At 43.6% G+C, this 24,168-nt stretch overlaps 1 protein-coding gene across 2 annotated transcripts in view; it reads left to right on the top strand.

Moving 5' to 3' along the window:
• Positions 1-24,168, top strand: part of DYM (dymeclin) — a 260,543-nt gene that overhangs the window by 101,537 nt on the left and 134,838 nt on the right. For both annotated transcript variants that reach the window (XM_054986512.1, XM_054986514.1), the window contains 3 exons: positions 14,799-14,981; positions 16,495-16,673; positions 21,891-22,016. In XM_054986512.1, the coding sequence (XP_054842487.1) occupies positions 14,799-14,981; positions 16,495-16,673; positions 21,891-22,016 (488 nt within the window). The remainder of the gene's footprint in view (positions 1-14,798; positions 14,982-16,494; positions 16,674-21,890; positions 22,017-24,168) is intronic.

Genomic DNA, 24,168 nt, shown 5'->3' with positions numbered 1-24,168 from the left:
CATTCAAAATCCTTTTCTCAGTTTAAGTCTGCTGTGGTTTTCAGTACCTTTGCTTGAGGGTAGTTTTTCTTTCTGTTTACTATGTAATAAGAAGTCGTCTTATATTTAGACAGAGTTAGAACAGTATTCCCCGTGGATTTGATCCATCATAAGGATAGTGTAAGGTCCACACAAGTACTCCCAAATTTCCTAACTTTCTGCCTCCTCTTAGCAGCCACTTCTGACCCTGATAAAGTTTATTCTTGGAATTGTAGGACCCCCGTGGAGTAATAGCCACGTGGGATGGAGGCTGCAGTGTGGGAGGGGGGAGTGAAAATGCTGCATTCTTCCTCATCCATCAGCAGAGTTCTACTCACCCAAGAGGCATAATGGAACAATTTTGCCCCCTTCCTCTTCCTCGCTGCAACTTCCTGCTCCACATGTGTGTCCCATGGCCCCAGGAATAAACTTTTCTGGGGCTGGAAATGGCTGCTGGGGAGGGAGGGGGGCAGGATAATCAGTAACCTTCAGCATCTTCTGCTGATGTATTGTGGGATAACAGCTCCATCTGGTTTTTTCCAGGCTCTCTTTAGCAGCACAGTAAGTTGAAGAAGAGGCAATGTGACCATTTTCATGTTAGTGCAACTTTTACTGCAGGAACACTATGCTTACGTACAACCCATTCATTGTCAAAAATGAGCCAGTTTGGTGTAGAGGTTAAGAGCAGTAGGACTCTAATCTGGAGAACCAGGTTTGATTCCCAATCCCCACTCCTCCACTTGAAGCCTGCTGGGTGACCTTGGGTCAGTCACAGCTCTCTTGGAGCTCTCTCAGCCCCACCCATCTCACCAGGTGATTGTTGTTGTGGGGATAATAATGACATACTTTGTAAACTGCTCTGAGTGGGCGTTAAGTTGTCCTGAAGGGCAGTATATAAATCAAATGTTGTTGTTACTGTTGCTGTTGCTGTTGCTGTTATTGTTATTCAAAAATCATAGACCGAACCCAACATTTTGTGTAGAATAGTAGTCTTCAACCTTTTGAGGCAGGGGGCCCAACTTTTAACCCATAGGTGGTGCATTGGGACCCACTGAATGACAAGCATATGACAGGAAGTCCTGAAACAGGAAGAAAGAGAACCAGGGTTATGACCTTACCAGTGTCTAGGTCAGGAAATAGGAAGAAAGAGAACCAGGGTTATGACCTTACCAGTGTCTAGGTCAGGATACTGGGCAGCCAACTAGGAGATATGGAGATAGGTAACACGAGCCAGGCACCAGCAGCTGCACTATAGTGAGGAACAAGCCAAGAGTCAAAGCCATAGAAGAATTTTCGCCATTGCTGAGTTACTTTTCCTTATCTTTCTGCGGCTCTTCTCATTGTGTGTGCAAAGGCAGGAGATGTTGTACCTTTGTGCTCTGGATGTGTGGACTAGCAGCCAGTCTTTCCAAGAAGGAGCAAATAAATTACAGCTTTTACGTAAGGGCTTGCGACCCAACAGGTGGTGTTTGTGACCTTCCTGTGAGTCCCAGCACATCTGTGGAAGATCACTTGGTCTAGAAGATGGGTCAACAGACCCTGGAACACACCCGTCATCCCTCTCTCCCAAAGAAACCCATGCAATTTAGACCACAATGTATTGGGAGCAGGTGCAGTCCACAAGTTGGTCACAGATCAAATAACTCCAGCAAGAGAATCATGACGTTTGTTGTAGGGGAAGGCAAAGGTTCCAGATACTGTAGTTCAGAGGGATCAAACTCTGTGGGCAATATCAGTAGGAAATCCAGCAATTTCTATATGGGCAGGGGCGGGATGCTTTCTTGATTGACTTGATAAAAGACATTGCTTTATTTCTTTTCCCTGTCCTAACCCAATTCCTAGCAAAGCTGTTCTGTTCTTTGTCTGTACTGAACTACCCCCTCCCCTCCTCAGATTGCTGCTCTGTTTGACTTCAGAAATCCTTTGTGGAACCTCTTTATTTTGCTTCATATTTATGATTCCAAACTATGCACTACTATTGCCATTGGAATTATGGTTGTCCCTGTGTAGAGATGCCAGTCTTTCTTGTGCTGCACATGGTAACCAATGATGGAGTTTCTTTAATGCATTCAGCAGAAAACTTGGGTTATTTTAAAGTGGCTTAGTAACCACTGCTGGTAAAGAAGTACTGTGTCCCAGGTTTCCTATGTTAATTTTTTGATGCGAAGTTTTGCTTTCATAGCTGTGTTTCTTCCATCTGGTGGCATTCTTTGCCCTACTTGCCCACACCCCTGTTAGCATTACATTTTAATTTCTGGTAGTCACACAATCACGTGGCGTATTTTCAGCATGCCCTTGATTTGCCAGAAAGTTTTGCACAACTGAAAAACTAAAGAGCTGTATTTGTGGAATGTGTGATCTTTGGAAAGCTCTGCTGTTATGAGTACATCTCGAACTATAAATTAGTGGGTTTGAAACTTAGTGAAAATTAAGTAGGCTTTCGAACAAGCATTTGCCAACCACTGCAGATGGAAGCTTTCAAACTGAAATTGGCAATTAGGGCTCAAACATGTAAAAATAGTGCTGATGTTTTTGCTGTCACTTCGTTCTCATTAAGAGGTGAGCTGTGGAAAAGAGCACTTTCTGAATTGTAATTTACAGTTCTTCTCAATAGCATGTGTACTGTGCTAGTGATAGACAGAACCCCTCGTGAATTGGGGTGTCCATTTCCCCCCAGTTCCCTGCTTAGGCTGTGCTTTACCACCTGTCTCCCTCTCTCAATCTCACATCCATTATTTAATTCAGTTTGGTGTTCATAAAGTCAGGGAAGAAAAGCTTAGCAATCTGCTAGCACGGTTGCCCAGAATTTAGCACAGTTCATCCATCCATAAGTGGTCATTGTGGTTTGCCGTTTTCCTCAACAAACCTAATCCACCTTCAAGCTTTGCTGCTGTTGATGGTGATCCATTGCTGTACCTGGAAATCCAGAGCAGGGGCATGGAGCTACAGGCCATAAGAAATGCTACTGAGGCCTCATTCCAATCTTACATCTGGCTGCAGACAATCTCTGCTCGGCATAATGGCCCCCCAGTTCTTTGCCACAATACTGCATATCAGGCTTGTCGTCCAACCAGTTCCCTGTGATGCAAGTGAAGGTCAATGGCCTCCTCCAGAATCAGGTTACTAATGGTAGAAGCATTATTGGCCTTTACTCATACAGACATAGAAAGTGGCAGAGATAGTCCAAACCAGAAACCAATACGATCGCAGTTCAGGTCATGAATGAAATTACTGTTTCAATCCTGCCCCTCTTTTAGGTTAGTTCTACACATAGAGACAAGTTGTAATTCTCCCTTTTCCCCATACTGTTTGTTTTTCAAAAAAATGCTTTTTCAGCAGTGGAAAAATTCTTAAAAGTATCTTGAATGTTGTACTTCCTGTTACCATCAAAGGACAGTACCAAAGGACTTCTTTCAGAGCAGAGATACACGTGTCTCAGGAGCCACCTGTGGCTCTTCGACATACCCCCTGTGGCTCCTCTGAGCATTGTTCCCCAGTGTGGACTCCATCCCATGGGCCACGAGGTGGACAAGGCTGTGGCTCAGTAGGGCTTGTGGACGGCAGGTGGTTTGCACATTGACAGGTAAATGGCTGCTGTGGGTCTTGCGCAAGAAATGGAAGGGCCTGTCTTCCTCCACCCTTCTCAGCAGCCTTGGCACTCGCATCCCAGCATCTGGACAGTTGCTGACCACAGAGAAAAGAGAGGACGGCCTTCATTACCACCAAGGCAGCCACTCAGGAAAAAAGCCAGTGGGTTACAATGTGGTGGCAGTGGTTTTGCTCCCTTTTCACCATGGCATGTTGGCCCTGCTCCTGGGTCCCTTGGAAATTGGTCATCTCTCTCTCCCTCTCCCTCCCTCTTGCTTATCTATTTGACCTGCTGTGCCTCTTGCTGAGGAGAGAACGTGACGGCAGAAAGCGAACCCATACACAAGGGCTGGCTAGGGTTCAACAGGGATGGGTAGAGAGAACCCTCCATGCACAGAGTTCCTCTGGTAATGAAAAGGGTTATATATTGAATATTAATACATTACTGTTTATGTGTTTTTCATGGTGAGGCGCACAGGGTTTGCAATAATTGTGGCTCTTTTGGTTTATGCTTATTGTGAATGTGGCTCTCTGTGACCTGCAGAGTTGAGTACCGCTGTTTTAGAGGCATCCTTTGGTGTCTCCCTGCTTGGTCACCTTCCCCCCGGGTTTTGTCACAGCCTGTGCCAGGCGGCTGCTTGTTTCGGAGAGGGGCTTCACTCCCCCTCCCACAGTTCATGTCCAGGAGACGATGCAGTGATGGTATCAGTCCACAGTGGGCTGAGGAGGCGATATGGTCGACAGTTGTGGCAGGGATGAGTCAGCTTCACGCCCATACAAAATAAACACATTTGCACCAATGTTTATTAACGTCGTATCTTTCAGGGGAGGTTTTGAGTATTTTCAACTTAGAAATTGGGTTTCCTTTGCACAACATTGACAGGTCCGTCGGTCAGCCTCTGTGAGTAAACATCCTATGACCCTTGGGTGGAATTTTCTTCCTCTTTGACAGAAAGGTTTACTTGCCTACAGATTTTATGAAGAGGGTCACAAGCTGATCTATGAAGATGTTACTATGTCTGTTTTAAAAAAAAGTTGTAGACACTTTAAAAATCATTGTTTTTTATTACACTTTCCCCACCTACCTCCTCCAAAGTGTGTGTGTGTTTGTGTGTGTGTGATTTATATAAAACTTAACACCACTGAGCACACTGGCTGCTAATTTTTTTTCCCCTCAGAAGGATGTTGGTAAAAATTTCTCAGAAGAGACTTTTTATTACGAGGCAAGCAGTTTTAAAGAAACGCAATTGGGTCAAACGTAATCCTAATAACAAAGACACCATTAAATATTATAGGATATGGGCGTTTAAATTTATGGAGCCTGAAATTATGTGTTAAAAGTGACTGGACAAACAACCCATTTCGGCTGATGTGATTACAGGGGTAAAAGGGACTGGCTGAGCTGGAGAGAGAAAACAGGGAGCAGAATTGGCCAGCTTGCAAATATGTCCAGTCAGTCAGGAAGCAGCCATGCCAAGGCTCACAGGCTGGAGCCTTGGTCTAGCCACGCTGGTGCCAGCAATGTACAGGGGTCGGTCACAAGACCTTGCTATCTTAACTCCAGCTGTCAGCTCTGCCCTGACTCTGGACACGGTTTGTTAGACGGAGGATGTCAGAGCAGAGCAGCTTGGCAACGATACTGGTTTTGTCCGTTATTTTGCATGAAGCTAACTAAAACTGACCATTCTATCGATGTAATATGCACATTAGGGGATAAGTGCAGAGAGGCTTCTTTTTTTGCGCTACAAAAACACATAAAAATGCCTAGTGAATGTAAACTGTTCGTTCAAGAAAGCTGGTGCTCTTTATATAATGACCTGCAAGATTTTCCCAGTGTAAGCTTTTGAGAATCAATGCTCCCTTCTTCAGTCACCAGAGCTCTGACTCTTGAAAGCTTACAGTTTAAAAACCTTGTTGGTCTCTGTTATGACCCTTACTTTCTCTAGGGTAGATTTTGCCTTTAATCTTTCCCTTAACGCCCTCTGGGTAGTTTGCTGCCACCAGGAATATTATATTCCAAGATATTTTATTTAAGTTTTCCCTTTTGTAACGTGCCTAAGCATCAGGCTCCTTCGTGGTTCTGTGTGGCCCTGAGGATAGGAATGGGATATAGCAATGACAGCTACTCTGGGATATAATAAAAACAAAATAAACTTTTATTTTTTCAAGAAGCGTATCGGTTTCATAAAAGTAGTTCTCAGTTCTTAAGGTTACTTCATTTAAACTCATTCACACAGATCTCTTCTAAGGCTTCACACACAGTTAGCCTCTTTCTCTGACTCAATATTTCTCTCACAGACGTGCTTAAAGTTACTCAGGCTGCACACAGCTTGCCTGTTTTCCTCTGACTAAATATTTGTCTCACAGAAACGCTTAAAGCTCCTCAGGCAGCACACAGCTGGCCTCCCTTTCCCTGACTGAGTGTCCTTTCACAAACATGCTCAGTTCAGGTTCCACACAGGTTATATTTCTCTCATAAATACTTCCACATACTCAGGCAGCACACAGCCAGCCTGCCTTCTTCTGACTGCCACTTTTCTCTCTGCTCTCAGTCTAAACTGCATTCACTCCGCCCCACTCTCAGTCATCAACCAATCATATCCCTCACTCATCCCTCTCTTTCACTCCCCACTCTTCACCTATCTCACACCAAGCATTTAAAGACACATGCATACATTTTCTTGAAATCATTACAGTCTCTAAGGTGCAACTGGACTCCAATCCTGCTGTTCTACTGCAGACTATCATGGCTACCCACCTAAAACTACCCCACATTTGAAAAGTAAAATTAAATTGTATATAAAAACAAAAGGCTGGTGTGCATGTGTGAGTGTGTTTGCAAGCTCTCCAAGGTCAGGTCGCATTAAAACTGAAAAGCATGGATAAGCACAGCTCCCTGTTATCTGTACTTAGTTTGAAACGGCTCCTTCCATTTCGTTGGCTATTTATTGTTGGAGCTGCCCCTTGAAGTAGCTCTGCTGCTAGCAGGTTTGTTCTTGATACATGGTGATGTGGTCTTCAATCCCCTTGACTTCAGGAGATCTCATAGCAGCATCTCAAATGTAATGCAGTTTTTCGGGGGTTCGACAATACGTATCTCTTTCTTCGCAAATGATACTACTCAAATGTTGCATCTTCATTCTCACGGTGGAACTAGGTGGAGAGATTAGGGAAAATGTGGGGATGTTTTGGTTTTTTTAAAGAACACTTCTTTAAAAAAAATAACTTCACTCTCTTAAATTTTTATTTATTTAGCAAAATTTGTAACCCCCCTTTCTGCCCTCACAAGGACCTCCAAGGCAGCTAACAGGTTAAAACATACATACTAAAATCACATCATAAAATCACAAAACTCAACCAGAACACATCATTAAAACAGTTAAAGTCAGGGCTTAAAAACATACAAAGACATAAAAACAATTGTTTTTATTTATTTAACAAAAAAATGACTTACGGGCGCAATCCAGCCAAGGTGAACACTTTCCCACTCTCCCATTTCAGTCAGAATTTTGGGACTTCAAAATGCTTCACTTGGGGTGAATCTTCCTTCCTAGATATGAGTTTGAACTGATTAACAGATTAATCATCCCAAGAGGAAATTCACAAATGCCACTACTTGATAATACTTCACTTTTGGATGATTGCGTTACTGTTTTACAAATGATAAACTGAAGCACAGAAAGAACGAAAGAAAGACCTGCCACCATAACTGTCTTACTGTACTAGATTGAAATAATCAAGCCAAAGCTGATCTTTGGTTTATAACCAGGATTTCTCAGTGCAGTGTACATAACACACTGCTGCCCCTTTGCAGTTGACGGATCAAGCCAGACCGGCCGGCCAGACAACTCAAAAGTATATAATCACATTTTTAATAGGGGTACAGCCATTAGGACCCCAAATACCTTGCATTTCATGCGACAGAAGTGTCTAAAGGAGAGGTGGCTATCTTATCCTTATATCCTGTGAAATAAGTATTAGTAATCCTAGAGTTGCTTATCCTATATAAACTGCCTCTTAAGCAAAGCATCAGTCTGGCTTTTTTCAACAATGTGGCAAATTTAAAAATTATTGTCTTCTTCCAGAATAGGTTTCTGGATGTGTTCTTCTGTTACACCTGCATGGTTATCTTTAAAAAATACCTTCCGAAAGAATACGTGGTATTCCCCATTGCTATGTATGGATGTGAAAATTGGACAGTGAAGAAAAGTGACAGGAAGAACATTGGTTCATTTGAAATGTGGTGATGGAGGAGAGTTTTGCGGATACCACGGACAGCCAAAAAGACAAATAAGCGGGTACTAGATCAAATCAAGCCTGAATTCTCCCTAGAAGCTAAAATGACAAGACTAAGGCTATCGTACTTTGGTCACATTATGAGAAGACAAGATTCTCTGGAAAAGTCAATAACGCTAGGAAAGGTGGAAGGCAGCAGGAAAAGAGGAAGACCTAAAATGAGATGGCTTGACTCAATAAAAGATACCACGTCTTCCAGTTTGCAGGATCTGAGCAAGTCTGTTAATGACAGGATGTTTTGGAGGTCTTTCCTTCATAGGGCCGCCATAAGTTGGAGGCAACTTGATGACACATAACACACGCACTTAGCCACAATTGTAGTTCTTTGGCCACTATTTTTTTTTAAGGAGAGCATGGTGGAAATGACCGACACTTGGTCTTTTGTATGGTAGCGCATTTTGTGGCTTTCTTCTTTCTAGATGGAGAAATCCCAAGACAGGCGGTCACAGCACTCATTTACACTCAAGTCACCTCTCAGACTCATGGTTTTCCTACAACTTTGAATATCCCCAACAAACACTTAGTTTGATGTATTGTCGAAGGCTTTCACGGCCGGAGAACGATGGTTGTTGTGGGTTTTCCGGGCTGTATTGCCGTGGTCTTGGCATTGTAGTTCCTGACGTTTCACCAGCAGCTGTGGCTGGCATCTTCAGAGGTGTAGCACCAAAAGACAGAGATCTCTCAGTGTCACAGTGTGGAAAAGATGTAGGTCATTTGTATCTACTCAGGAGGGGTGGGGTTGAGCTGAGTCATCCTGTAAGAGTTTCCCAGGGTGTGGAATGCTAATGGCGGGAGGCTTCACTGTATCCTGAGGAGGTTCTTTTGCATATGGATTGGTACTTGATGTGCTAATCTTCTCTGCAGGGCTATTGTCGGGGATAGAATGTTTTGTTAGCCTGGTGTTTTTCAGAACTGGAAACCATGCTCTGTTCATTCTTAAGGTTTCTTCTTTCCTGTTGAAGTTTTGCTTATGCTTGTGAATTTCAATGGCTTCCCTGTGCAGTCTGACAAAGTCGTTGGAAGTGTTGTCCAGTATTTTGGTGTCCTGGAATAAGATACTGTGCCCTGTTTGAGTTAGGCTATGTTCAGCCACTGCTGATTTTTCAGGTTGTCCAAGTCTGCAGTGTCTTTCATGTTCTTTTATTCTTGTCTGGATGCTACGCTTTGTGGTCCCGATGTAAACTTGTCCACAGCTGCAGGGTATACGGTATACTCCTGCAGAGGTGAGGGGGTCTCTACTGTCTCTACTGACAGTCTACAGGGGTTTCCTCATGAATATAGTATTGTAATGCTGAAACAGTCTATGGTCTTACTGGAGGAAGTTTTTGAAGAAGGTTGAACTGAATGATAGCAGGTTCTTCCCTTCATTTCCCCCCAAAGGTCACAGGGTTTTACCAGCCACTATTGCCTCAATCTTGGGATTAACTTGGTAAAAACCAAAATGACGCTTTACTGATACTTTCAGTTGTTATTTGAGTTTTATATGAGTACATTTAAAACTCTGTCTGCCTTGCTTGAAAACTTGTCATGTACTAATATCCCAGAGCTAAGCCAATCTACAAGTATTCAAAAACTAACTTTATTTTGCCAGACTTCATGTCGCCTAGAAACGATCCTTTCATAATTAGTTTTCAGATGTCCTTTCTTCTGTATTGCAACCAGCATTGGATAATTATCTTAGTCAAATGCCATTCAGTGGATTAGCTTGTGCCCTTAATGGTACACGTAGCCTATAAAAATGCTGTGGAAAAATTAGTAACTCCCTTAAATACGGCGTGCTACTGCTGTCCGTCTTTGAAGCTGTGTTATCTAATTCTTAAGAGTGTGTCTGTGCTCGAGCCACAGTATTTTCTTATGCCTAAATGTTTAGGAAAAATAATTCACATTCCATTGAGCCTTGTAATTGCAGGACCTGGAACATGACATAAAGTGCAAGCTGGTTTCTTCTTGACATATCCAGGGCTCCTGTCAGTTGCCATGCCTACCAAGCCTGCAGGTCTGAGCACCAGAGGACTTTGCATCCAATAGAAGAATTAACTGTATATGTGTCTAAGAAGTTAGTTTCCAGAGTCCGGGGCTTGGGCAAAAATATTTGTCAGCCGAAAGATCAACGAACCAAAGCCAGGAGGGCTTCCTGCCTTTCACTCTCGCTCCCAATCTTGTTCTTTTGGCCTGCTGTGTTTATTTCCCTACTTTTCCTGTTCTCTGGTTTGCTATTGAACTGGGCAAAATCTGTGTCAGCACAGATTCCATAATCCGAATATGCCATCATCCATTCATCGGAGTCCATCTAGTCTGCCGTCCTGTCTGCAGCAGTACCAGCCAGCTGCCTCCATTTTCAGATGTAGGGGTTTGCTGGAGGAGCTAGAGAATGCTCAACAATGAAGTTGAGGCCTACTATATGGATGGCATTTGTGTGTACTATATCTTCAGTGCTACTAAGTCCTTCAATTTCAGGAGAAATAAACAATGCTGTGTCTAATTCTGGGATGGGGCTGTGGCTCAATGGTAGAGCATGTACCTTGCAGAAGGACCCAGGTTCAATCCTTGGTATTTCTAGATAGACGGAGCAGATAGTAGATGATTTGAAAGACCTTTTCCTGAGACCCTGGAGAGCTGCTGCCAGTCTGAGCAGACAATACTGACCTTGATGGACTAAAGGTATAGTTCAATATAAGGCAACTTCCTGTGTAAGTGTATATATGTAGTTCTAGCAGTCTTTAAAGCGTTATTTTTCTAGTATGTATAATTCCATACCAAGAGCTAATCAAGGTTCTTCATGATAAATTTACTTGTGCATGATGGCAAGTTATAAAAATTAATGACTCTTTAACCAGGGTTGGACTATGCATGTTTGAAACTAGAGATGGGCACGAACCGAAATATGAACCAAAGTTCGTGACAAACCAGGCCGGTTTTTTGTTTGTGAACTGGCGGTTCATCAGAGCCCATTTCTGATGAACTGCCACAAACTTTAGGCTGGTTCGTTTGGTTCATGACTGCAGACAGCCTGGCACCGATCAGTCAGTTTCCTAGGCAACAGGGGATGGACTTCCTGCAGACCTTTTGCTGACCTGGAAGTGGCCTTCTGCTGGCCCGGAAGTGACCTTCTGCTGACCCAGAAGTGATGATTTGCTGACCTGGATGTGACGTTTTCATGAACCAAACAAAGCAGTTTGTGAACCGGGGCAGGTTCATGAAAGTTCGTGGTTCGTGAAATGCGACAAACCGCATGGTTCGGGTTTTTTCTGGTTCGTGCCCATCTCTATTTGAAACAAAAAGAAGAGTGAAGAGCAGTGAACAAGCTCAGCAAACCTTGAAGAGTTACAGCGGAATTCACTTGAAGATGGAACGAAAATGCAGGCTGTCCACATTGGAAACGGAATGCTTTATCCTCCTATTCCATGTCTAAAAAGATATGGGATCTTATGTAAAACGGCTGCACAAAAATACAATGATAGACTTCTTTATCCAGGAATATGAATGGAAAATAATTTTGTTTTTGAAAGATGCAATTTCTTTTACCTTTAAAAAATGTCAGCTGTCAATAGACTTCATTTTGAAATCTGTTCATGTTACAGAGAGAAGAGTTGATTTGAGATCTGTTAGATTTCTTCACTTTTTAACTCCAGCTGTGTTTTTTTATATAATTTAGAATGAAACATTCATTCTGAAAATAATCATGCAGCGTACAGTGCAAGCTTAGACGCTAGACTGGTGAATTACCTCATTTTCACACAGAGAAGCATTTGTCTTAGATCACGCCTATGTGAAAATTGTCAGAGTTACCACATCAGGTTCTTTCTAGCAGGTTTAATCTTGCAGAGTTAGTGAGAGCTTGCCTTCAGATTCACACAAGATCTACCAGTATGGTTGCTCATTTCCCCCTTAGTGGTGGGAGCAGGTGAAAGGGGTATGATCCAATCCTGGTCTTGCTCACACCATAATCCTGGGGGGTTGGGGTGTATGTTGCTTGAATTAAGTTCCATTAAAATTGCAGACATTTTGCTCTGCTGTTTGTACTAGTATATGTTCATATTTTATTTATCTATTTACATCATTTATAGTCCGCCATTCTCACTGAGACTCAAGGCGGATTACACAGTGTGAGATTAGTGCAACAATATCAAGAACATTTCCATAAACAATGCCATAGGATAAACAGATACAATTTTACAAAGACATAGCATTAGTAGGAATCCAATACAACGTAGAGGTGACGTCTATGGTCCTTAACTCATTAGCGGAACATCTGAGGCCCCGTATGAAGATGCTGCAAGTACTTTAAGCATTCATTATATCCAATAAGGGCACTTGTTTGTGTCAAAAGGCTACATGTCTCCAAATAAATAGGTAATATCACTATACCTGTAGGCTGATTTCTTAATACTTGTAGGCTGATTTCTTATTACATGGATGGCTAGTGGGAGCAATATTTGTTGACTTGTAGGAACCCAGGATATATTTACTCTCCATGTCGACTTGTTTTGTGATAAATTACACTAGTGTGTTGCTTAAGGCGGATGTCATCAAATAGCATCTTCACTCATCCATTCACTAATGGGAGATGAGCCGTGGCTCAGTGGCAGAGCACCTGCTTGGCGTGCGGAAGGTCCCAAGTTCAGTCCCCAGCATCTCCAGTTAAAAGACCTCTGCCTGAGGGCCAAGCTACACATGACGAATGACACTTGAATGGCAAGTGTATTTCTCCCTGTTCACTTGCCCTCCACTCAATCCACTTGCCGTTCAAGTGTCATTCGTCACGTGTAGCTTGGCCCTGAGACCGTGGAGTGCTGCAGAGTAGATGATACTGGCATTGATGGACCAACGATGTGATTCAGTATCAGGCAGCTCCATGTGTGTTCTTGAGTGTGGCCAAGTTTAGCAAAGGGAAAAAAATCACAGTAGGGTCATGGCATTGGTTTATTGCATGGGTATGGCATGTTCCTCGGACAAACTTTTTTCTCCTTCTGCTTTCCTCCATAATCATTCTTGGTACACAGAATATATAGAATGGAGTTCAGTTTTGCTGAATTATAATGCAGGCTTCAGAGAGGGGGCAGTTAAGTGGCTAAGAGGGCAATCCTATGGAGAGTTACTCCAGTCTAAGCCCGTTGACTTCAATGGGCTTAGACTGGAGTAACTCATCATAGGATTGCACTGTTAGGGTGTGAACCACGAAGTCCCTGGTTCAAGAATCAGTTTGACGGTGAACTTGCTGGGTGACCGTAGTCAGGCTACCGTTCCCTTACCTCCTACATTTGCCGTGTGAGAATAATACTAATGTCTTACCTCACAGGACTGTTGTATGGATTATTGAGCGAATGTATGTAAATTGCTCGTAGCGCTTAGGGAATAAGTATTATTGCTTCCTTTTTGCGTTTGAGCTTCCTGAGGAAGACGAATTGCTCTCCAAATGGTTTTTATTTTTCCTCGCTTGTCAAAGCATATTGGCTTCTTGCATTAGAAGAGAAACGAAATTAATAGGCTGTCCAATGTGTTGAATACTTTAACAGAATCCTATTATTACATTAAGGCATTACGGATCTCACTAGAAGTGTCTGTACAGGAAACATGGAGGCTTGCATTGGCCTCTGATCTAGCTTGTGATACTGCCCAGTTATCAGAGTCCTTTTCAAGGCACAACAACTGTAAATGTGTGTAACCCCCCCATCCCCCATGCCTGATTAAGCTTGTTTTGACAAACACGTGGCATAATTGTAGGGTAAGAGGGATGCTTTATAGAATCCCAAAGGTGCCTTAATAGGTTTGGTTAGACCACCTAGTCCAAGGCGTTGTTGTTGCGTCTGTGATTGCGTAAGAGGGATTTCACCACTTTTGTTTCCTAAGTAAACTTAGCTTTTATACAGCCCTATGAAGCTTGATGGGTTCTATTGCAGACATCGTTAGTCTTGTGCATAATGGAGTGTATTCTAAGGATAATTGATTAGTTGCCTCTCTCATTTGGTTCTTTCCCTTTTTCCATGGAGCTTAGAACAAACGGTATGGGAGGCTCACGGAATGATAGAATGCACCAGACTGGTGGTGATCCCTCAAATAAAAGTTCCTCTGACCCATTTCCCCCCCCCCACCCTCACCCCCCAAAGAGATAGTTGTGGGGGTGAGAAACCCCTCCCAGACTGGAAATGACTGAATACGGGTGGGTTTTGTGTGTGCATGCGGCTTTCGTAGTGGCCTCCCATCCAGGCACTAATGAGGTTCACAGCTGCTTAGCTTCAAAATTTGTTTCCTCCTCTCTTCCAAGGTGTGGCAGTAGCCCCCTTCCCATGGATATGAAGCAGTTCATGGATATGAAACAGCGCAACTCATGATGCAGGAGTGCGCATGGAAATCATGTGCTTGCACACACTGCATCAGTTGTTTGGCTGTTTCCTGGGCAGTTGGCAGCGGGAGGGAGGGTGTCAGTCTGGGAAAGACTCAAGTCATGTGATTTACGTATGCGTCATTGCAAGCATGAAATTATACCATGCAGAAAAGCTGCTGGCTGCTTATGTAAGGAGGATCTCAAATAGCTTTTCAAATCATTATAAAAATCTGGCTTATCAGTTACTATAGAATGGAACTTGTGTACCTTGAGACAACATACTTCTGCAAATTGGATCTGACCCAAAATGTGTGGGGGGGGGAGGGTTGCCATCATATTCCTAGTCTGCTTGTACCGTTCCTAAGGCGTGACACTGATGGAAGCACAATACTGGACGGTGTTGACCCTCGGACTGATCCATAACAGCAAAGAGGGAGCCAGTTATACTTTTACCATTTGTTAGAAATGTTTGTCATTCACTTACCTGTAACTGCCGCCTTGGTGGATCAGACCAAGAGCCACTGGAGACTATTCAAGCCTAAAGCAGAATTTTTTTCCCCCTCCCGTCTAGCTGGCCTGTGGTCGGTGTTCACATTAGGAGGAGCGGGAAGCAAGCGGAGTCCTCAGCAGGAAGAGTCTTCTCCTCTAGCTAATCAAAGTCTTCTGCTGCTGCTCGTATTAGCCAATATTACGGATGCTCCCGACGCACCAAACCCTTACAGACAAGCGATTATGTCCTTTAAGAACACACAAGGTATGTATCTTTTTTAAAAAGCCATCCTTGTGGTATAAGTTGAAGGCATATATTACTCTGAACGTCGTTTCCCCATCTTCAAATTTTAGTTGGGCTGTGGGCAGACATTGACATTATTTCTCCTCCATGCCAGCCAGGTGAACGTGGGGGGAGGCAGCCATCCGCTCTGTCTCAGCCTAACCCGCCTTACAGGGTTGTTGTGAGGATAAAATGGAGAAGGGAGAACTGTATATTGAGGACCACCTTGAGCTCCTTGCAGGTAGGGTGGGATAAAAATGTGCCAGGTAGATTCACACTCCTGCCAGTTCTCTCTCGCAGCCCTGTCCTCAGCTCTTTTAATGATTCTTTCTCCCTTCATCTGAGCTCTAAAACCATAAATAAACTCAGCTGATGGGGGAAATGGTGGGGAGGGAGATATTGGCTGGAGAGAATCTGTGGGTACAGGGAGAGCAGAGCTAAGCGCTTGTGCCTCCCACCCGTGAAGTCTTCTGTACACAAGTTTTCTTCTTCTCCTGCTTTTGTGTTAGCTTTTTATATTGGTGTTTGGGAACATACTTGCTAAGACAATGTGTATCTTGAGTTTGAGTAACTAGACATTATATGTGACATGAGTCTGGTCAGGAACCCATGTCCCAACTCATGTCACGTGTAATGTCTAGTTTGGCTCTAAGCTTAGTCTGCTGCTCCCCGTGGCCCAGGCCCATCTTTTTAAACTGGCAGCAATTCTCCAAAAGTATCAGGCTATGGATGACAGGATATGGTAGACAGGTCTCTGAACCATTGCAACAAGAAGTCTTAGCTCTTGGTTAAATGGTTTTATTCAGAAATCCAATCATTTCCATATATAGGTCCATAGGATTACTCAGAGGCAAGGAAGCATCTAAGCAGTACACGCTTCCTTGATAGGAATAGAAACTTGAAGAAAGTACAGCTCTAAATACTCAGTCATTTCCCCCCTCCCACTTAGATCACAGGTTTGCGCGGGAAAGGGTCTGGGAATTTCTGCTAGAGTTTATAGACAGGACAAAAGGCATAAGAGTAAATTGTAACATTTCAGACAGTGCAAGGTCACTTCTCAGAGCATTTAGAGCATTTGCAAAATGATATTAAGGTACAGCATTAGCAATGGCTCATCACCTAGAACAATGACATGGATGTAGGGGTACAGACATGACACACATCCAACCATATTTTCTGTCCTGACTCCTGAGACCTCAAGAATGAATCTGTAAAGCCCTTCAAGGTGGAAACCATTTATGGTATCACTGAGTTATGACCTATTCATAAGTTTGCTGTGCAATATTGGGGGGGGAGGGAGTAATATCAGGAATACCAACTGCTTTGGGTCATTTACTTGTAAACAAGTAAGCAGCAGCTAAAATAAGCTGTTTAAAGAACCTCTGTTCTTTAAACCTTGAAAATAAACTTTATTGGGACTAGTAGGGAGGAAAGCATCAATTTAACTAGACGAAACTCGTTAAAGCGTTGTGCTTGGGGGATTTTTTTCTTCCAGATAGCACAGCTCTTCCATCACCAAATCCTCACGCCTTCCAGATTAATTTCAACAGTTTGTACACCACCTTGTGTGAACAGCAGAACTCTGATCAAGCCACCCTCCTTCTATACACTCTGCTTCATCAGAACACCAATGTCCGAACATACATGTTGGCTCGAACGGATATGGAAAATCTGGTAAGTGTTGTGCTTAGTCAGAGAACAGCAGACCTTGATTGTGAAGGCTGTGTGTCGTGCTGTGGATGGAAAACTGGTTATTGGAACGGGAGCTAAGTCAAGTCATGTTTGCGTTACACTCTGAATTTTGAGAATCAGGAATTTAAAAGTTATTAATCTTTTGAGTGTGACTCGTACTTTGCATGCTCATTTATTTGGAGGTCCCATTCATCAGTGTGGAAGTGGCTTTTGAGTAATGTGTGTAGGATGCATATGTCTTAAAATTTGGAGAAATAGCAATGTAATTCTAAGGAGAGTTACTCCAGTCTTAAGTCCACTAAGCCCACTGATTTCAATGAGCTCAGACTGGAGTAACTTTGCTTAGGATCGCACTGTAAGAGTCATCCACTGGCATGCACATTTTTCTGAATTTCCTAAATAAGCACAGTTCTATAGTATCATTGGTCAGAAGAGTACAGCATAAGCACATACAGAGATGAGTGATTCGAATACAAAATGCTCCATTTTTAATATAACATGCTTTATCTGAGAACCACTTCAGGCATATTTTCATAAATCTGAAATGTATTTCTGAACTAAAATATGAAAGCATTATTCAATATATATATTGATGTTGTGGTAATGTGTATGTGTATAATTTAAAATTGTATTTTGGGTTACTTGTAATTTTACAAGGACTTAAAATGACATTAAGCTTATTATTTCACTTACACGTTTATCCTAAATACTTATGAAGACTTAGATTGCAATCTCTTACACGCGTCTTATTGAGTGAAACCAGTTACATTCAGGGGGACTTCTGAGTAAACATTCTGGAATATTTGTTGCACTACAATTAAATAATTATATTTAATTAATTGCTTTCTTAACAGATTGTTTCTCACTACTACAAATTCATTAATGATACAAAAGAAACAATAAAGCCAGTAGCTTTAAAATAGTGTTGGTTGATTCTTCTGTAGCAAAAGAAGGATTGGTGAGCCTGTCCACAAAATTCTTTATTAGAGCAGGCCGTACAAAGTACATGCAATTTTAAGCATAAATATTTCTTCAAGAGAACGTCTTTCATCACTCCTCAGTTCCTTTTAACCATGGGAACGGTTAGTCCAACACTCCAAGGAGGCTTAACCTCATCATGGATTTTTGCCCAAACGTATTTTTCCTCCCAGAGTGATGGCTCCCAGACTTACCTGGGGGCCAGATTGCTGGTGAGGCAGGTGGGGAGACGGCATGGTGGCCGCCATGTTGTAGAGGGGCGGGGGATGACCAGGGGCCAAGGGAGCATGCCCAGGCACATCTGGTGCAGGCACCTGGTCTGAGAGGCTGCCCCCCACCCCTGAGTACTTGGACCATGGCGGCATCCCGCCCAGCCTTCTCTTTCATCACAACATTGGGATTAGTAGACTGGCTGCGTATTGGCATCGGGCACTGATCCTTTTGGGGGAAACAGGGCCCTCAGGCTCAGTTTCCTTCTTATGGGGATCCCCATAAGGGGTCTGGGGTGTGAGGATGGAATGGCTGGTGCATGCCCAGTCGGGGGCTGTCAGTCCACCTCAGTCCCAGGTGGCAGGGGATGTTTCATACAGGGGTGTATACCCTCGTGGCATCCCACTGACTGCCATCCCATGGTTCCCCCCCCTCAGCAGGGGTCTAGGGGGCGTGTGGGTCATCGGCTTGTCAAGCGGGTCAGCCGATGCGTGGATCTATGCCCTATGCGAACCTGTGCTCCCTGAGCTGTAATCTCAATAAATTTGTGGCCGTCTTTACCTCCAGCACTGAGTCTCTGTGTTTCTGTCACCGTGCCCCCTCCCCGTTCTCCTCCCCCACTTAGCACTCGCCTGAAAACCGTGCCCTATTGCTTCCCTCATATATGGTGTACCCACGAGCATATTGTCAGCATCTCATTTTTATCAAGATTGGGATTGAGCTGTGAATACTTTACTGTCAGGCGTGTCGATGGATCTGTCTGACTCCTGTGGGAACGGGGCCCAAATAGTTCTGATTGACTTGCCCCTGCTTTCCATTCAGATGATGACTTTTCAGACCCAGATGACGAGTCACTCCAAGCACTTAGAACACACTGCCTTTTGTCTCACTCCGTGAAATGGTTTTTCAGGTCTCTGTAGGACAATTGGGGAAGGGGGGCAGGATTAACATTTATTCATCAGTGCTGTGCATTCAGGTGACCTTACAGATTTTGGTGCGTAAGAGGGAGTTTGGCATAGGAGCAAAGGGAGCTTAAAAATCTGTGTGAAAAGAAGCACTAACGTGTTAACCTACCATCTCTGGTTTTAACATCACAACGATATTTCTTGTTTGCTGACATTTCCTGTGAAATGCAAAAGAGGAGAAAAAGTAAATCAATACAAAATATCAATGAAGTGCCCAGTATATTTCAGAGGCAGGAGAGAGAATTTAAGCTCTGTTTGAAATATGAAATTAAAAGTGCACAGTTTTCAATACTGCCCAGCTCTGAGTGATAGGTTTGAATTCTTGAGACTGGGAATAAATCCTCCGTTGGCCATGAAACTCACTGACAGCGCAGTCCTAAGTAAAGTTACACCGTTCTAAGCCCGTTGACTTCAATGGATTTAGAAGGGTGTAACTGCATAGGATTGCACTGTGAATGGCTTTTGGCAGGTTATCTCTTAGACCTGTCTATTTAACAAACCCATTGTCAAATAAATGAGAGACAAATAAATGAGAGAAAGAACTGGGGGGGGGGATGCTGTGGGCTGGCTCACATGAGCCTCTCTCTGCCTGTGCTAGCTGCCTCAATTGGAGATCCTCCTGCAGCTGATCACCCTGATCAACGCACTCAGCATGTCCACCTTGTGGTCTTACCATGTGAGCAATGCATTGCCCTCAGATCTCAGCCAGAAAACTCTCTGCAATTTCTTGCATATAGTTTGGAGCCTCCATGATCACAAAACAAGCTGTGGTCGATACTCTTCTTTATGCTCTTCACATGAGTAGAATGGACAAAAGTTAGCCCTACTGCCTCTAAGAATTCTTACTGGCATTTACTCCCATTTTCTGCCATTCTCTTTGGGAGCTGGAGGTCTTTTCCTCAACCACTGACATGTCAGAGAAGCCACAGTCTTTGACGAACTCTATGCTCAGTGAAGTAGAACACCATGATGTACTTGTTCTTTCTCCCTCCCCCTCTGGTGAAAAATTACCTCTAAGCCCGGAAATAATACTCTAAGCAAAGCTTGTCACTTTCCAGGAAAAGTTGATGTAATTGATGAAAGCATCACTGAAAACTCTTTTTCTTTTTAAATCCTGTGTTATAAAACTGCCTGTTCTGTCCCATCCTGTCCCCGCCCCCCCCCCATATTATTGCCACTTAATTTCAGTTCACTTTTTGTACATCTTGTTTGCCTTCCATTTATCTGTTCCACAAGAAAAGAAAAAGTTGAGTCTGTCCTCTAGTCCCCCTCCATATGTGCATACACACACACACACTCGCTTTTCTCCTCTTTTGACTCTCCTCACTCACCAGAAGCATCGTTGGCAGACTTCCTAGCTTCTGAGGCTGACTCGTATTTTGTCATTATGATTTATTCTGTCCGCTGCCTTTCAAATTCATTTTTAAAATTAATTTCAGTATGTTTTTGGGCACACCGTGGTGTGTGCAGATCCGTTTCCTAACTTAATTTTTCACGGGCCTCACTGCATTTGTTAATCGCCATCCTTGCTCTCAATCGATCATTTGAATTGGCGAATTCTTATAAAGAACTGCGTGCGTGAAAGAGGCATGAAATTTGCCCCTGGCAGTGAGCAAGATGCTTTGTACGCCAGTTGACTCACGTAGCGAAAGACTGTTAGTGGCAGCTGGTGCACTGTTAATGGAGTCAATGTTGGGAGGCCTGGTTTCACCATTTTCATAATTGGAGGCAGTACGTTTCCGAAACCGAGTGATAGCAGGCAACATCTGTGTCCTGTTTTTGGCCCTCTAGGGCAACTAAGAACACAAGAAGAGCCCTACCAGATCAGACCAGTGGTCGGTGTAGTCCAGTGGTCTGACTCTTACAGCCAACCAGTTACTCCAGAGGGTGAACAACTAGAGGGTGGGGCATAGAGGTTGATCCCTTTGCTGCGTGAAACAGGATGCTGAGCTAGATAGATTGATCATCTGATCCAGCATGGCTGCTCTTACGTTCTTGGCTGTAAGCCTCCTCTACCTTACACAGCTGTTGTAGAAATAAGGAGGGACATACCTACTACCCTCAACTCCTTTTTTGGAGGAAGACTGGAATAATGAAATACTAAAAAACGTTTTGCTCAAGGAAAGAATAAGGCACAAACATGAAATCTGCTCAGAGGGAGAGAGATTTAAGCAGCGCCAGATTCCAAATGGTTCAAGCGAGTGAGCCATGGCAAATACTATTTTGGAGAAGAGAAAACCTTGCTAACTTGGCACTTACAGTAAAGCACGTAGCAGCTCATTTTTTTATTTTCTTCTATGATTTATTTACTCAATAGCGAAAAAAATAAGCTGATATAGTCAGATCCCTCATAAAATATTTTCTTTAAGAACAATAATCAACCGGCTGCAGTCTAGCAAAACTGCCCATTCAACCAAAGATATACTATTGACTTGCTATCCATTATTCACAAAAAGGTTCTTTAATATTTGCAACTTAGGATAAGCTAAGATAGCCCTTCATAAAACAATCTAATAATGAATGCTGTGCAGCCCAATAAACTATACAGCTGATCTTGGATCCGAATGATATTGCAATAATTTGACTGATTTGAGGATTTAAAAAACCTCATGATTTCCATCTGAGATGGATGCATAATGTTTTAAAACAATGCAGAAAAGTCCTGCTGGTGAAATGTCAGACCCCGTGCATATAAACTGCCAAAGTGATTGAAACGGAGATTACAATTATTAGTATTGTGATATAAATGGGAGCTCTACAAATTTAGAATGTGCTGATCCCCCTTCAAAGTCCCACTGGGAATCTGTTTTTATTAGGAATTGAGTTATGTGTCTCCCCATAGGATTTTATTTACCCAGTTTTAATTTGTTCTGGCAGCAGAAGAAAACAAATGAAAGGCAGTTAAGTGTTTTATGTCAGTAGAAGGATCGGTGGGGAGGTCCTGGCGTTTCTGAATTATCATGAAACGAGGAGGCACTAAAACTGTGTTTAGTCTGGGACATATTGAAGTACCATGTTAATATATTCCCATTGTTTCCTCTTCAAGGTGTTGCCGATTCTTGAGATCCTTTATCATGTTGAAGAAAGAAACTCGCACCATGTTTACATGGCTCTGATAATCTTGTTAATCCTTACCGAAGATGATAGTTTCAATCGGTCCATTCATGAAGTGGTAAGTTACGTGCCATGGTAAATTTAACTTAAAATAATAAACGTACGTCTCTGTAAGGATAAATTTAACTCTTGTTGTTGTTTTTGTTGTTGCCTACTTTGCTGGGATGGTTATTGTCTTCTCAGTTTGGCTGTTTTTTATGGATTCGGTTTCCTTGTGAGCATGTGAAATTTTCCCACAAAGGTTGTTATGCCATTCTTTCCAAATGCCTTTCGAGTAGTATATGTAGCTCTTACTGCTTCTTGGGTAAGGTTACTCTTGTATGTTCTATTGGAGTAGATGAGGAACGAAAAGTTATAATATTTACGTTGTTTTAATATGTTGTTTTAAATTGTTTGTTAGCGTTTTACTGTTCGCTGCCTCGAGGACCTGGTTTTAGGTGGAAAGAGACGACACAAATGTTTTAAATAAATAAATAAATAAATGAAAGTTCTAGTAAATTGGTTTAGTTTGCACCCTTAATCAGGTCAGGGACTGGGCTTTTGGTGTTGCCAAGTAGGCCCCCTCCCCTGCTTTGAAGCCTGCTATAAACTGTGTTAAAGTTTCCTGCGTTGCTGTTTTACTGCTACACCAAAGACTGCTTTGCACGTGTGTGTTCTGATACACGTGTCAGTTTCCTGCCTGCGTGTCAATTACCCTGCTGCTGTAATAGACTGTGTAGTTTACTGACTCCATGTTTGGGTAACTGCACAAAGGACTCTTTTTCTGGGCAGCCCTGCCCTGACCTGTATCTGGACTTCCCAGTGTGCGTTTGGACTGTGTTACAAGTGTGCCCCGTGCCTGCATTGCCATCTGCCACGGACCGTGCCTGTTCCCTGCCTTGGACTGTGTTTTAAAGTGTTGTTCCCGCTGCCTCCATGGAAGCCTGCCTCATATGGGCCCAAGCCGCTGCTAACAGCCGGGCGCCTGCCGGGGAAACCTCCAGCGAGCCTGGCTAGGCGCTCCCTGGTCAGTTCCCGCCTGGAGCCTCCCGCGGGTAGGTCGCCGAGCTTGCCCTCGCTACCGGGCAGCCTGCTATCCAGCCTCAGCTATGCCCAGCCGGCATCCATGTTCTCAGGCACCCAGAAGACCCAGAGGAAGAGACTGCTTTGAGAAGCCATTTCGGCGAAGCGGGCACACCACGTCCGCAGCGAGAGCCCCTCGCCCCGCTCTGCATATCTTAGGAGCCGCCCCAGAGAAGAACTAATTGCCGACCATCCCAAGCACTTAAAGAATGCATCTCAAAGAAACCTCCGCATTCCAGAGCTGATGACATCAGGACAAGCCCTGTCCGCTGGAACATCCTTTCAGCCCACTTGGATTTCCCCCTCCCTCTTTTGTCCCCTCTTCCTGAGGTGTCACTTATCACAATCTGATTACCAAAGTGGCCCATCCAAGCCATTCAGTAGCCCATTAGACCCTTTGTTTTAATCTGTGAGAACCACCAAGTACAGCACCAGCCCCAGGGTACGTTTTGGGGTATTTAAGCTGGTCTCCCAGACCACTCGGTGCTTAGGCCATTCCTATCCAGACCCCCCCCTTGCTGCCCGTGGCTTAGGCCATTCCTATCCAGACCCCCCCCCCCCCTTGCTGCCCGTGGCTTAGGCCATTCCTATCCAGACCCCCCCCTTGCTGCCCGTGGCTTAGGCCATTCCTATCCAGACCCCCCCCTTGCTGCCCGTGGCTTAGGCCATTCCTATCCAGACTTCCTTGCTGTCCGTCTGTGGTCCCAGTGCTGGCATTGGGCCACCCTCGCTGCTGTGTCTCTGCTTCGCTCCAGGATAAGTGAGTATTTCCCCTATCATCGTTGGGAACCAGCTAATGCGAACGTCTCTGTATTTCATACCCTGTATTTCTTAGGTCTTGTGTGTTCTCTGTATGCTTGTGCAAGTTTAGGCATTACGCCACACTAAATACACGTGTTTGGAACCTATTTGTAGTCTGCCTCTTTTTCACTAGAGTGTCTGGGATCGGGACCTCCGTAAACATAGGTTATGATCCTCGCTTAATATTAATAGTTACAGACTGCTATAGCTAATTCCCCATTATAATAAAAGAGCAGTTCTGGTAACAGTTTACTGGTGGAGAATATGCGGGCATAACCCAGTTCGTGTGAATACACGCGAGTCGACACGCGTGTCTTCAGCGAACTGACTTAGAGGAAAATTTTCCA

This window comes from Eublepharis macularius, chromosome 8 (assembly GCF_028583425.1).
Source record: "Eublepharis macularius isolate TG4126 chromosome 8, MPM_Emac_v1.0, whole genome shotgun sequence".
NCBI classification, from domain to species: Eukaryota; Metazoa; Chordata; class Lepidosauria; order Squamata; family Eublepharidae; genus Eublepharis; species Eublepharis macularius.
The sequence above is the reverse complement of the archived record's forward strand: the minus strand, read 5'-3'. Positions and strand labels throughout refer to the sequence as shown.